Consider the following 12112-nt stretch of genomic DNA (forward strand, 5'->3'; position numbering starts at 1 on the left):
CCTGCATATTCCCACAATTACCTTCGATATTTACTGCTCTCAGAGATAGTAAGTATGATATTTCTGTCTAATGTGGAGTGGAGGAGTAGCCTAATGGTTAGTGCAGCGGACTTTGATCCTGGGGAACTGGGTTCGATTCCCACTGCAGCTCCTTGTGACTGTGGGCAAGTCACTTAAACCTCCATTGCCCCAGGTACAAAATAAGTACCTGTATATATGTAAACCGCTTTGAATGTAGTTGCAAAATACCACAGAAAGGCAGTATATCAAGTCCCATTTCCCCCTTCCCTAAAGTGTATTACAAATATAACACATGACTGAAACTTAAGCACAGTATTTGCTTTCCTACCTTTCCATCAGATGCAGTGTTGATCCTATAGTGGTACACCCTGCCCTCATAGCGCAGTGATATAGACCTCTGACCTGGGCTGCTTTCGCTCTCTCTCACCAGAAAACTCCCATTGATACCACTGCTCAGCAGGTACTCAGCTGCATTGCGTGACACTGGTCCATGGTACCAAGAATGCTTTTCTAAGCTGTTTACTGGGGTGATGTAGTTGCTGGGGACCCAACCTTGACCATTCTTGGTTTGGGCCTCACACCATTCCCCATTGTGATTGTAACCCAAGACACGGAGCTTCTCACCTGCAGAAAACAATTACAATTAAAAGTAAAGTCAATCAGGATTGAAAACCTACCAGCTATCTTGCAAATCTAATAAAAGTATATACCTAAATTGAAAAGACCACAAAAAGGAGCTACCTAAAATGTTCAAGTTGGTAACACAGAATATGAACCAACTGGCCCATCCAGTTTTCTCATCTGCACTGGTCAGTCACACAAACTTGCCTGCAAGCAGAACACTGTGCTGATGTCTTCCCTTGTAGGTCCTAGAAAAAAGAGCTTAGACCTTTCCATACTTAAACCAGTCCCATTCCATCCTCCCTCCTTTCACCCAATCATAATCACATTCCCTTCACTGCCTTCCATATCTGCTCCAACTATGTAAAAACTCTCAATATCATTTCCACCACGTTGGTCAGTAGTTTACTCCAAGCAAACACAGGAGAAACCTATGTAATCTTAGCGTGCAGACTAATATTATGTGGGCTCTCCCTGTCATTCATTTATTTATTTGGATTTGAAGAAATTTGCCCAGGGCAGGCGTACAGCAAGAGTAACTGGGACTTTGGCAATAGACAATTAAAGCAGAAGAAAATATTCAGAGTTCACATTATAACATAGCATACTACTGGCAATGTCAAACAAAACACACATTTTTGTGTTCCCTCTTCTGCAAAATTGTTATAGTCATAGGTTATTCTACCATCTTCATAGTTAAGTGGGGTTTCCTCTGACTCTTCTTAACTCCAACTTCTTAAGATTATTGCTTCTTCTTGAAGTTCTTTTTCCATGGAAAACTGCATCTTTCTGTACCTTACTGAAGCCTGTTAAATATTTCCATGTTACTACTAGATCAACAAGCACTTCACTCAATATCAAATTTTATCTACTATTATTTAAATAATTGTAGTATGTGGGTTGTTATTCTTATTCATTGGACTTTCATTATTAAGGCTAGAATCTTGTGAAAATGATGTGCGGGTTTCCGGCCTTGTCTATAAAAGTCTCATGAGCAGAAATAACAACCCACATAGTATAGTTATTTAAATTAGTAGATACAATTTGATATTGAGTGAAGTGTTATGGATATATTGCTTATTGGTATGCTTCTGTTTGGACACTTTATGGTGAATATCTACAACATCTTTTGAGGGCTGGAGTCCCACTAGGGTCTGCATTCTGTCCTTTTGACAAATCAGAAGGTATACTGTTGGTTAAACAAGCATCTTGGGACGCAGATAAACACAGAAACAGAGAAAAATGAAGGCAGATGGGAAAATTAGGTTCTTAGATAAATTTTCTTTCCTTTAGTCATAGCAGATGCAGCCATTACAGATGGGTTGTGTCCATCAACCAGCAGAGGGAGATAGAGAGCACACTTTTTTCAGTGCCTCATACCAGCTTGCTCCACTGCCTCTCTTCAGTATTTGAAGCTTCCAAAGCAGTATGGCAAACCGCAATGGGAATAACATAAGCTTTCCTCACGGCGAACGATGGCCCTACAACAAAGGGCATTAAGTCAGAATGGAGGGAATGAAACATCCTCCCGGAGGGCATAAAACTCACCGTCCACTGAGACATAACCTCCAAAACATGAAACTGGAGGGAATTAAGTCATCCTCCTTTAATTGAACAAGAATCCTGAAGACCGTTTTCCGACTTTCTCCCAAGGACGGAATCTCCACGAAACACGAACAGAACCTGAAATAGATTTACAGCAGATAGCATCAGACAGGGAGGGATCATGGCTGCATCTGCTATGACTAAAGGAAAGAAAATTATCACGGTAAGAACCTAATTTTCCCTTCCTTGTCATCAAGCAGATGCAGCCATTACAGATGGGATGTATCAAAGCAATCCCTAGATAGGGTGGGAACAAGCCACACCATGCGCCAGCACTTGCGCTCCAAAATGTTCGTCCCTCCTGGCAGCCACATCCAGCCTGTAATGTCGGGCAAAAGAGAGCTTAGAAGCCCATGTTGCAGCACTACAAATCTCTTGAAGAGAGAGTGCTCCAGTTTCAGCCCAAGAAGAGGAAATTCCTCTAGTGGAATGCACCTTAAAGGCATCAGGCGGAGGCCGGCCGGCAAGCAAATAAGCTGAAAAGATAGAGTCTTTAAGCCAGCAGGCAATAGTGGCTTTAGACGCTGGAGACCCTTTGCGAGGACCTGATAGCAAAACAAACAGATGATCAGAGGTCCTGAAAGAGTTAGTAACTCGCAGATACTGCAGCAGAGTCCTGCGCACGTCCAACAGGTGCAATTGCCCAAAAGATTCTGGAAACTCCTCCTCGACAAAGGAGGGCAAGAAAATAGGTTGGTTTAGGTGAAACGCTGAAACCACCTTAGGCAAGAAGGAAGGCACGGTCCGAACTGTGACCCCGGACTCTGAAAACTGCAGAAAAGGGTCTGTACAGGACAGCGCCTGGAGCTCTGACACCCGTCTCGCCGAAGTAATAGCCACTAACAAGACGGCCTTCAGTGTCAAATCTTTCTCTGAAGCACGCCGAAGCGGTTCAAAGGGAGCACCCTGAAGGGCCTTCAGCACTAGCCCCAGGTTCCAAGCTGGACAAGGTGCATGCACGGGAGGACGGAGCCGAAGCACCCCTCTAAGAAACCGTGCCACATCCGGATGAGCAGCTAAAGACACGCCTTCAACCTTGCCACGCAGGGAGGCCAATGCTGCACCCGCAGGGAATTATAGGCCAAGCCTTTTTGTACACCGTCCTGCAAAAAGTCCAGAATCGGCGAGACAGGAGCCCGCAGGGGTGTGATCTCTCTGGAAGCACACCAGACTTCAAACTGGCACCAAATCCTGGCATAAGCCACAGAAGTGGAACTCTTGCGGGCTTGCAGGAGAGTGGCAATTACTTTATTGGAATAGCCTCTGCCTCTCAATTGCGCCCTCTCAATCGCCAGGCCATAAGACCAAATCGACCGGCGTCCTCCATGGTCACCAGACCCTGTGACAACAGGTTGGGAACCAGAGGTAACTGAAGGGGATCCTCCACGAGCATCTGTCGGAGGTCCGCATACCAAGGCCTCCTGGGCCAATCCGAGGCGACAAGAACCACTTCTCCTGGATGCAGCCGAATCCGCAGGAGCACTCGCCCTATCAAGGGCCACGGAGGGAACACCTACAGTAGGCCCGGAGGCCAGGGTTGAGCCAAGGCATCCAACCCCGCCGCGCGATGATCTCTCCGTCTGCTGAAGAAGCACGGGACTTTGGCATTGGAGCTTGTCGCCATTAGATCCATCACGGGCTTGCCCCACTTGGCACATATCTGCAGGAACACTTCGTCTGCAAGTTCCCACTCCGCTGGATCGATCTGATGCCTGCTTAGATAATCGGCTTGCACGTTGCTCTGACCTTCAATGTGAACTGCCGACAGAAACTGTAGATGCAGCTCGGCCCAGTGGCAAATTTGTTCGGCCTGCGCGGCTAGAGCTCTGCACTGAGTGCCGCCTTGTCGATTTATGTAGGCCACTGCTGTCGTGTTGTCCGACATCACTCTGACAGCCAATCCTTCCAGGGTCACTTGAAAGGCCAGAAGCGCCTGAAACACCGCTTTCAACTCTAGGCGGTTGGTGGACCACTCCGACTCCTCGGGAGTCCATAGACCCTGGGCATGCTTCCCCTTGCAATGTGCGCCCCAGCCTTTCAGACTGGCATCTGTCACCACTAGGCACCAATCGGGGAGCGCCAGCGGCATTCCTCGCCGCAGCATGCTGTCTGAGAGCCACCACTCCATGCTGAGTCGGGCCGCAGGGAGCCAAGAGAGTCTGCATTGGTAATCCTGAGATACTGGAGACCATCTTTGGAGTAGAGCATACTGTAGAGGTCTCAGGTGCGCTCTCGCCCAGGGCACCAGTTCCATGGTGGCCGTCATTGATCCAAGCTGCTGGACAATGTCCCAAGCTCGCGGGCGGGGCATCCGCAGGAGCAGACGGACCTGATTCTGAAGCTTGCACCGCCTTTGCTCGGGAAGGTACATATACCCCGAGGCTGTGTCGAACCTGGCCCCCAAATATTCTAGAGACTGCGAGGGGGTCAGGTGACTTTTGGCCAAATTGACGACCCAGCCCAGAGATTGAAGTACTGAGACCACTCTGGCTGTTACATGCTGACTCTCTGCAGCAGAGTTTGCTCGAATGAGCCAGTCGTCCAGATACGGTAGAGAACCCGAATACCCTCTCGCCTTAGAAAGGCAGCTACTACCACCATAACCTTCGAAAAGGTGCGGGGAGCTGTGGCGAAGCCAAAAGGCAAGGCCCAGAACTGGAAATGCTTTCCCATCACCGCAAACCTCAGAAACTTCTGGTGCGGGGGCCAAATTGGAATGTGCAAGTAAGCTTCTTTCAGGTCCAGAGACGTGAGAAACTCTCCTGGCTGTACCGCCGCAATGACGGAGCGCAGGGTTTCCATGTGAAAATGCCGCACTCTCAGGGACTTGTTTAATTCTTTTAAGTCCAGAATAGGGCGAAAAGACCCTCCTTTTCGCGGCACCACAAAGTAGATGGAGTAGCGGCCGCAGCCGTGTTCGGCGGGAGGTATCGGGGACACGGCCCCTATCTGAATTAGACCTTGTAAAGTCTCCTCTACCGCCGCCCGTTTGGCGGCAGAACCGCATCGGGACTCCACAAACACGTCTCCTACAGGTGCGTCGAATTCTATTCTGTAACCGTCTCTGATCAGGTCCAAGACCCACTGATCTGAGAAAATGTTGGCCCACTCCTCGGCAAAGAGGGAAAGACGTCCTCCGATGACAGGACTCGAGGAGAGGGCCGGCGCACCATCATTGAGAGGGTTGCCCCTGAACTCCAGGCCTTGAGCCAGTGGCTGTGGAACATTTGTCTGAGCGAAAGGAGTTCCTCTGCTGAAAACGGGCACGAGAAGTGAACCCAGCAGAACGCCCCGGGCGGTACCTTCGAGCTTCACGGAAGCGAGGTCTGTAAGAGGAGTGGACCGCCGCACCCTTAGAGGAAGGCTGAGGCCTATCTTCGGGCAAGCGCTGGGGTTTAGCCTCACCCAGGCCCTTCACAATTTTCTCCAACTCCTCACCAAACAGGAGAAGGTCTTGAAAGGGCAAATTCACCAACCTTTGCTTAGAGGCCATGTCCACTACCCAATGCCCTAGCCAAAGAAGACGGTGAGCCGCCACTGCTACTGACAAAGATCGACTCTTTTTTTTTTTGTACTGAAGTGTCCCTCAGAGTTTGAGATCTCTACAATTAATTCAGAATGCTGCCACACATGTAATTGCTGCCATTTTTTCGGTTTATATGCATTTCACCTACTTTGTAAACATTATATTGGCTGCCTGTTATTTTTCATATTAGGTTTATAATTTCAATGCTGATACATAAAAGCTTTATGTACTGGGGCTCTGTTTTACTTATCACATTGAAGATCTATAAAACAGACTGAGATCAGATGGGTCACACTGACTGTCCATTCCATCTATTCCTAAAATATCTTTTGCAGAGACAATACCATACGTGTTCTCAATTGCTGGGCCAAAGAGTGGAACAGGTTACCTCTGACACCGTGTGTGGAAAGTGATACAAATTGTTTTAAGAAGCGTTTGAAGAACTATTTGAGCAAGCTTTCTGATTAGACTTGAGACATGAGCTTTACGAGTGTATGTTTTCCATGTTTGTGAGTTTTATGTACTGTATTCTGATCTATTTTGTTACTGATTTGTTTTACAAAACTAATGTGATTTTGATTTTTTTTATGTTTTTCTATGGCTATTATGCTACTTGAACTAAAGATGATTTTTAATCCACTTGATTCAGGTGGACTATAAAAGTTCAAATAAATAGATATATATCTTAGGTTCCCTGCCCCCATTTCCTCCCATGTACACATTTTGTGAGTCTCAAGTCTGTCTACAGAATTTGTGTTGAAAGCCCTGTACCATTCTGCTTCCATCCTCTTATCCTTAAGAGCTTACAGCTTCTAGTACTAAATACAGCACTCAAAATGGAATCTCACTTATGACTTTATAAGGTCAATACCACTTCTGTACCATTCTGCTTCCATCCTCTTATCCTTCAGAGCTTACAGCTTCTAGCACTAAATACATCACTCAATGGAATCTCACTTATGACTTTATAAATACTACTTCATCCTCTCTTGGTGGGTTTCTGATATAATGTCATTTCTTATGATTTCTTTTATATTCTGCCTATCGGTATCCTGTTAAGCAGATTACCATTAATTTAACTCTTCATGCCTTCCCTTCTTCTATATATACGCTAAACCTTTCAGTGGTAGACTTACCTTTAGTTATGCTAAGAGTATTGTCACCACTGGCCACAAAATCATATAGTGCAACAAAAAGGTTAGGGTCATTTTCATTAGAACCAGACAGAAGGTTCTCCTTTGAGTTCCAACGAGCTGCTTCACTCAGGCCTTGAGCCTCGAAATCAGTTGCAATTGGTCTCTGAAGAGCTTCTAAAAAGAAAGGAAGAAGAAAAGAACACAAAATAAGTTAATATCTGTTGGTCTAATGAAAGTCATCAGTGCTTCTCCTAGCAATGCACTGTGTTATCAGAAGTAGAGGCAACAGTGAAAGACAGTAATTTTGTGGATGTATCATATCTTGTAATGCTTTAGGGAGTGGTCTATGTACGTCACACTAACCCAATGAACAGTGCTGCCATGATGTGGCATTCCCCTCTGTGCTCTATCTCTGGGAAATTAAATGATGTGCACTACATCTTTTGCTATAGAGGAAAACAACCATGCATGACACAGATTCAACTGAAAGACAGGTAACCAAGAGCCCTGTTTTCTAAGCCACGATGTAGGTGAACTATTGTTTTTAGCACACATTAATGCTAGAGACATCCATAGGAATATATGGGTGTTTCTAGCATTAGCACGTGCTAGAAACGCTAGCACACCTTAATAAACAGGGCCCCAAGTTTTTTTTTCTCTCTGAATTAGCATGCCATTCATCAACTTGGCTGATAGATGAAAACCACAAGAACTGAGCCAAATCCCAACTCACTGATGTCACAACTGATCCCAAGAGCTCCAAACCAGTGGCTTTCAAGCCATCCTGTAGTACCACCAGCCAGTTGGGTTTTCAGGATACCCTTAACGAATATGTATAGGAGAGATTTGCATATAATGGAGGCAACATGCATACAAATCTCTCATGCATATTCATAACAAAATACATAATTGTTGAAAATATACATAATCAAAAATTTAACAAATTCTTTATTATAACAAAATCAAACCCCTTTCCACACAAATTTAAATCCCCTTCAATCCCAAAATCCTACATCATAAATCTTAATACCCACTCCCTAAGATACACCTGAACAAATCACAAATTAAATACATAACCTTGGCTAACCCATCAAAACAATACATAGTACTTAACTTTGTCACTATCTCATGATATACTGTTTATAGCGCACTCTCCCAGACGAGAATATTCTTGTCCTTTGTGAAAGTTCAAAGTTCCATGGCAAAAAAAAAACTTCCACAACAGAGCTGAAGTCCAAAGGGTCCAAACAGTTGGATCTTTATCAACACAAATTTGTATGCTCCGTCTTCAATCAAAAGTGTCACATGCTTTCCAGCAGATCAATAAAAGTGTATCCTAACCAGCACACCAGTTCCACAAAGCATTCTTGATCTTTCATTGCTCTGTTGCACAAACTTCAATATGTCAATAGAAGACTAGCAAAAAAACACAAATTACAACACAGGATTTTAAGAGAGCAACTCCTTGGTATCAACATGGACCATGTTTCACGTTAAGCTTCTTCAGGAGACCAAATTCTACAAATGAAAATCAAAGTAACTAGGAGTGGCCTAGTGGTTAGGGTGGTGGACTTTGGTCCTGGGGAACGGGGTTTGATTCCCACTTCAGGCACAGGCAGCTCCATGTGACTCTGGGCAAGTCACTTAACCCTCCATTGCCCCATGTAAGCGCATTGAGCCTGCCATGAGTGGGAAAGCGCGGGGTACAAATGTAACAAAAAATAAATAAAAATAATCCTGTAAAGCAGAACAAAACACTGTACCATACCTCGGTCAGGAATCCCTGCCTTCCCCTGAACAGCATTCGCACCTCTCAGAAGGCTTCTGAGATTATGTATGAAAGACTTCTGAGAGGTGGGGACACTGTTCAAGGGAAGGCAGGGATTCCTGACTGAGGTATGGCAGATGGTATTTTGTTTTTTGCTTTATAGGATTATATGGTTTTATTGTTACTTTGATTTTTGTTTGTAGAATTTGGTCTCCTGAAGAAGCTTAATGTGAAAGATGTTCACGTTAAGACCAAGGAGTTGCTGTCTTAAAATCCTGTGTTGTAATTGATGCAAGTGTTTTTTGCTCGTCCTCTATCGACATATTGAAGTTTGTGCAATTCTCGTCTGGGAGAGTGCGCTATGAACTATCATGAGATAGTGACAAAGTTAAATACTATGTACTGTTTTGATGGGTTAACCAAGGTTATGCATTTAATGTGTGATTTTGTTCAGGTGTATCTCAGGGGGTGGGTATTAAAATTTATGATGTAGAATTTGGGGATTGAAGGGGATTTTAAATTTGTGTGGAAAGGTATTTGATTTTGTTATAATAAAGAATACTTGTTTGTTAGATTTTTGGTTATATAGTGCAAAGTTATTCAAAGTATATTTTCAAAATTATATATTTTGCTATTTGTTTTGTTGTTTTGTTTGGAAGCCCTTTATAGTATTTATTATATGCCTATTCATAAGTGATTATCTAGAAAACCCGACTGGCTGGTGGCCCCCCAGGATAGATTTGAGAACCACTGCTCTAAACTGTATTTTTTTTTCCTTCATCAGGGCAATGTTCCAGCAGAAGCAAGCCTCCCTTTACATGCAGAGGCTTAGGAGAAGAGTCTCCTTAGCAATCAAACCATTTCCCACTGCTGACAACACCAATAAGTGTTATCTCTGCTCCCTCTGGGGCCAATCACACTTCCACTACGGAATACATTACATGTTGAAGGATGATGAAAACAAAAGATTTTGAATACCATTTTCCTACTTATCCTCTGGTGTGGTGTGCAATGGAAAAACTCAAGATAAAAGAAATCAAAGATGAGTTATGTCTAAGTATTTTTAATTTAATGAGACTCCAATCTAGAGACTCAATGTTAGAACTGGGATCAGATTTTTTTAAACATCTTTATTTCCATCACAAATATTTACAAACATTCAAAAACATTATGAATATAACCACAGAGCAATGTTAATTCCAGTGACATATACCATTTCTTGTATTTGGAATGTACTTCCTCCCCTAGCATCACATCATCACCCTCTTGTCATAACAGTTGGATCTCTCTACACTCTGCTGCAGGCTGTTTCTTCTCTGTAGTCAAGTGTTCATTTCTCATTTTAGTCTCATTCCTTGAGACCTCATTATTCCCTTTCCCCAACTGCTCCTCCCCCCACCATTCCTGTGGTACCTTTAAACATTCAGCATGAAGCTGCATACAGAAGAGTTTCCCCAAACAGGTAACCAAGTTTATTGAAACTTTCCTAGCATCAATTTTTTCAAATGTTAATAACCAGGCTGACCAATAACTTGGTCGAAAAGCAAAAAGTCAACTGTAATCACCAATTACTTATTTAGTATCCTATTCAAAAAATGAATCACTTGCTCCCAAAAGAATTTAAAATGTATATAGTCCCAAAATATATGTTTATGTTTATTAGCTTGATAAACCGTCATTTCTGACAAACAGAGCACAGTGGTTAACAATTTAAAATAACAGAACACAGAAATGAGAGAGAAACAGAACCCTATTAAAAATAGAAAAGCACACAGTCATAACGTGTGGAGTAGAGCACTGGCCTAGTGGTTAGAGCACTGGTCTTGACATCCAGAGATGGCAGGTTCAAATCCCACAGCTGCTTCTAGTGATCTTGGGCAAGTCACAACCTTACATTACCTCAAGTGCAAACTTAGATTGCGAACCCTCCAGGGACAGGGAAATACCCAGTGTACCTGAATGTAACTCACCTTGAGCTACTACTGAAAAGGTGTGAGCAAAATCCAAATAACTTAAAATAAATATTAACACAACTTATACAGAGCAAAAAGAATCAAAACTGAAGCATCTATATAGGCTGTGTCTCCCAGTCAGCAGCTATGAAACGGACAGGGAGGTATCATGATTACTGAAAGGCCAATTTAAAGAAATGTCTTTAGCAGTACTTTAAATTTGGTGAAACAGAGCTCTGATTGAATAACAGGAAGTAAATTGTTCCAAAGCCTAGGAATCAGAAAAAAGCTGTGTTGCTTGTTGAATCATAATGAGTTATCTAGGGGAAGACAGACAAGGTGGTGAGCATCCAATGAATGAAGATGGCGGCTCAGAGCACATGGAATGGTTAAGAACAAAAGATAAAGTGGTATACCTTGGTGAAGTAACTTGTTAGTTAACCAGAGAATCTTAAACTAAGAGTGATAAAACATTGGTAACCAGTGGAGTTTAATCAGCAATGGTGAGACATAATCATGTTTACGAGCTAGAAACCATGCTGTAGCATTTTGTAGGGTCTCAAGATGATGAAATTGGTATTTAGAAATTCCACAGTAGACTGAATTACAATAATTCAATCAAGAAATAAAAAATGCATGTATAACTGTATGTAGTGTAGAGAAATCAAACAAATTACAGATAGAGAGCGAATGATACATACCTGTAGCAGGTGTTCTCCAAGGACAGCAGGCTGATTGTTCTCACGACTGGGTTGACGTCCACGGCAGCCCCCAGCAACCGGAACAAAACTTCGCGGGCGGTCCCGCACGCAGGGCACGCCCACCGCGAATGCGCAGCCGTCTTCCTGCCTGTGCGCAACGGTTCCCGCTCAGCTGAATGACAAGCAAAGGAATGAGTAAACACAACTCCAAAGGGGAGGAGGGAGGGTAGGTGAGAACAATCAGCCTGCTGTCCTCGGAGAACACCTGCTACAGGTATGTATCATTCGCTTTCTCCGAGGACAAGCAGGCTGCTTGTTCTCACAACTGGGGTATCCCTAGCTCTCAGGCTCACTCAAAACAAGAACCCAGGTCAATTGAACCTCGCAACGGCGAGGGCATAACAGAAATTGACCTACGAAGAACAACTAACTGAGAGTGCAGCCTGAACAGAATAAATCGGATCCTGGAGGGTGGAGTTGGATTCAAACCCCAAACAGATTCTGCAGCACCGACTGCCCAAACCGGCTGTCACGTCGGGTATCCTGCTGGAGGCAGTAATGTGATGTGAATGTGTGGACCGAAGACCACGGCGCAGCCTTGCAAATCTCCTCAATAATGGCTGACTTCAAGTGGGCCACTGATGCCGCCATGGCTCTAACACTATGAGCCGTGACATGACCCTCAAGAGTCAGCCCAGCCTGGGTGTAAGTGAAGGAAATGCAATCTGCTAGCCAATTGGAGATGGTGCGTTTCCCGACAGCGACCCCCTTCCTATTGGGGT

General features: G+C 44.1%; 1 protein-coding gene across 2 annotated transcripts in view; it reads right to left on the reverse strand.

The window, feature by feature from the left end:
* ABL1 (ABL proto-oncogene 1, non-receptor tyrosine kinase) overlaps nt 1–12112 on the reverse strand; it is a 190379-nt gene that overhangs the window by 70073 nt on the left and 108194 nt on the right. For both annotated transcript variants that reach the window (XM_030207823.1, XM_030207822.1), the window contains 2 exons: nt 6910–7083; nt 350–645 (listed from right to left, as the gene is read on the reverse strand). In XM_030207823.1, the coding sequence (XP_030063683.1) occupies nt 350–645; nt 6910–7083 (470 nt within the window). The remainder of the gene's footprint in view (nt 1–349; nt 646–6909; nt 7084–12112) is intronic.

Source organism: Microcaecilia unicolor, chromosome 6 (genome assembly GCF_901765095.1).
Source record: "Microcaecilia unicolor chromosome 6, aMicUni1.1, whole genome shotgun sequence".
Lineage (NCBI taxonomy): Eukaryota > Metazoa > Chordata > Amphibia > Gymnophiona > Siphonopidae > Microcaecilia > Microcaecilia unicolor.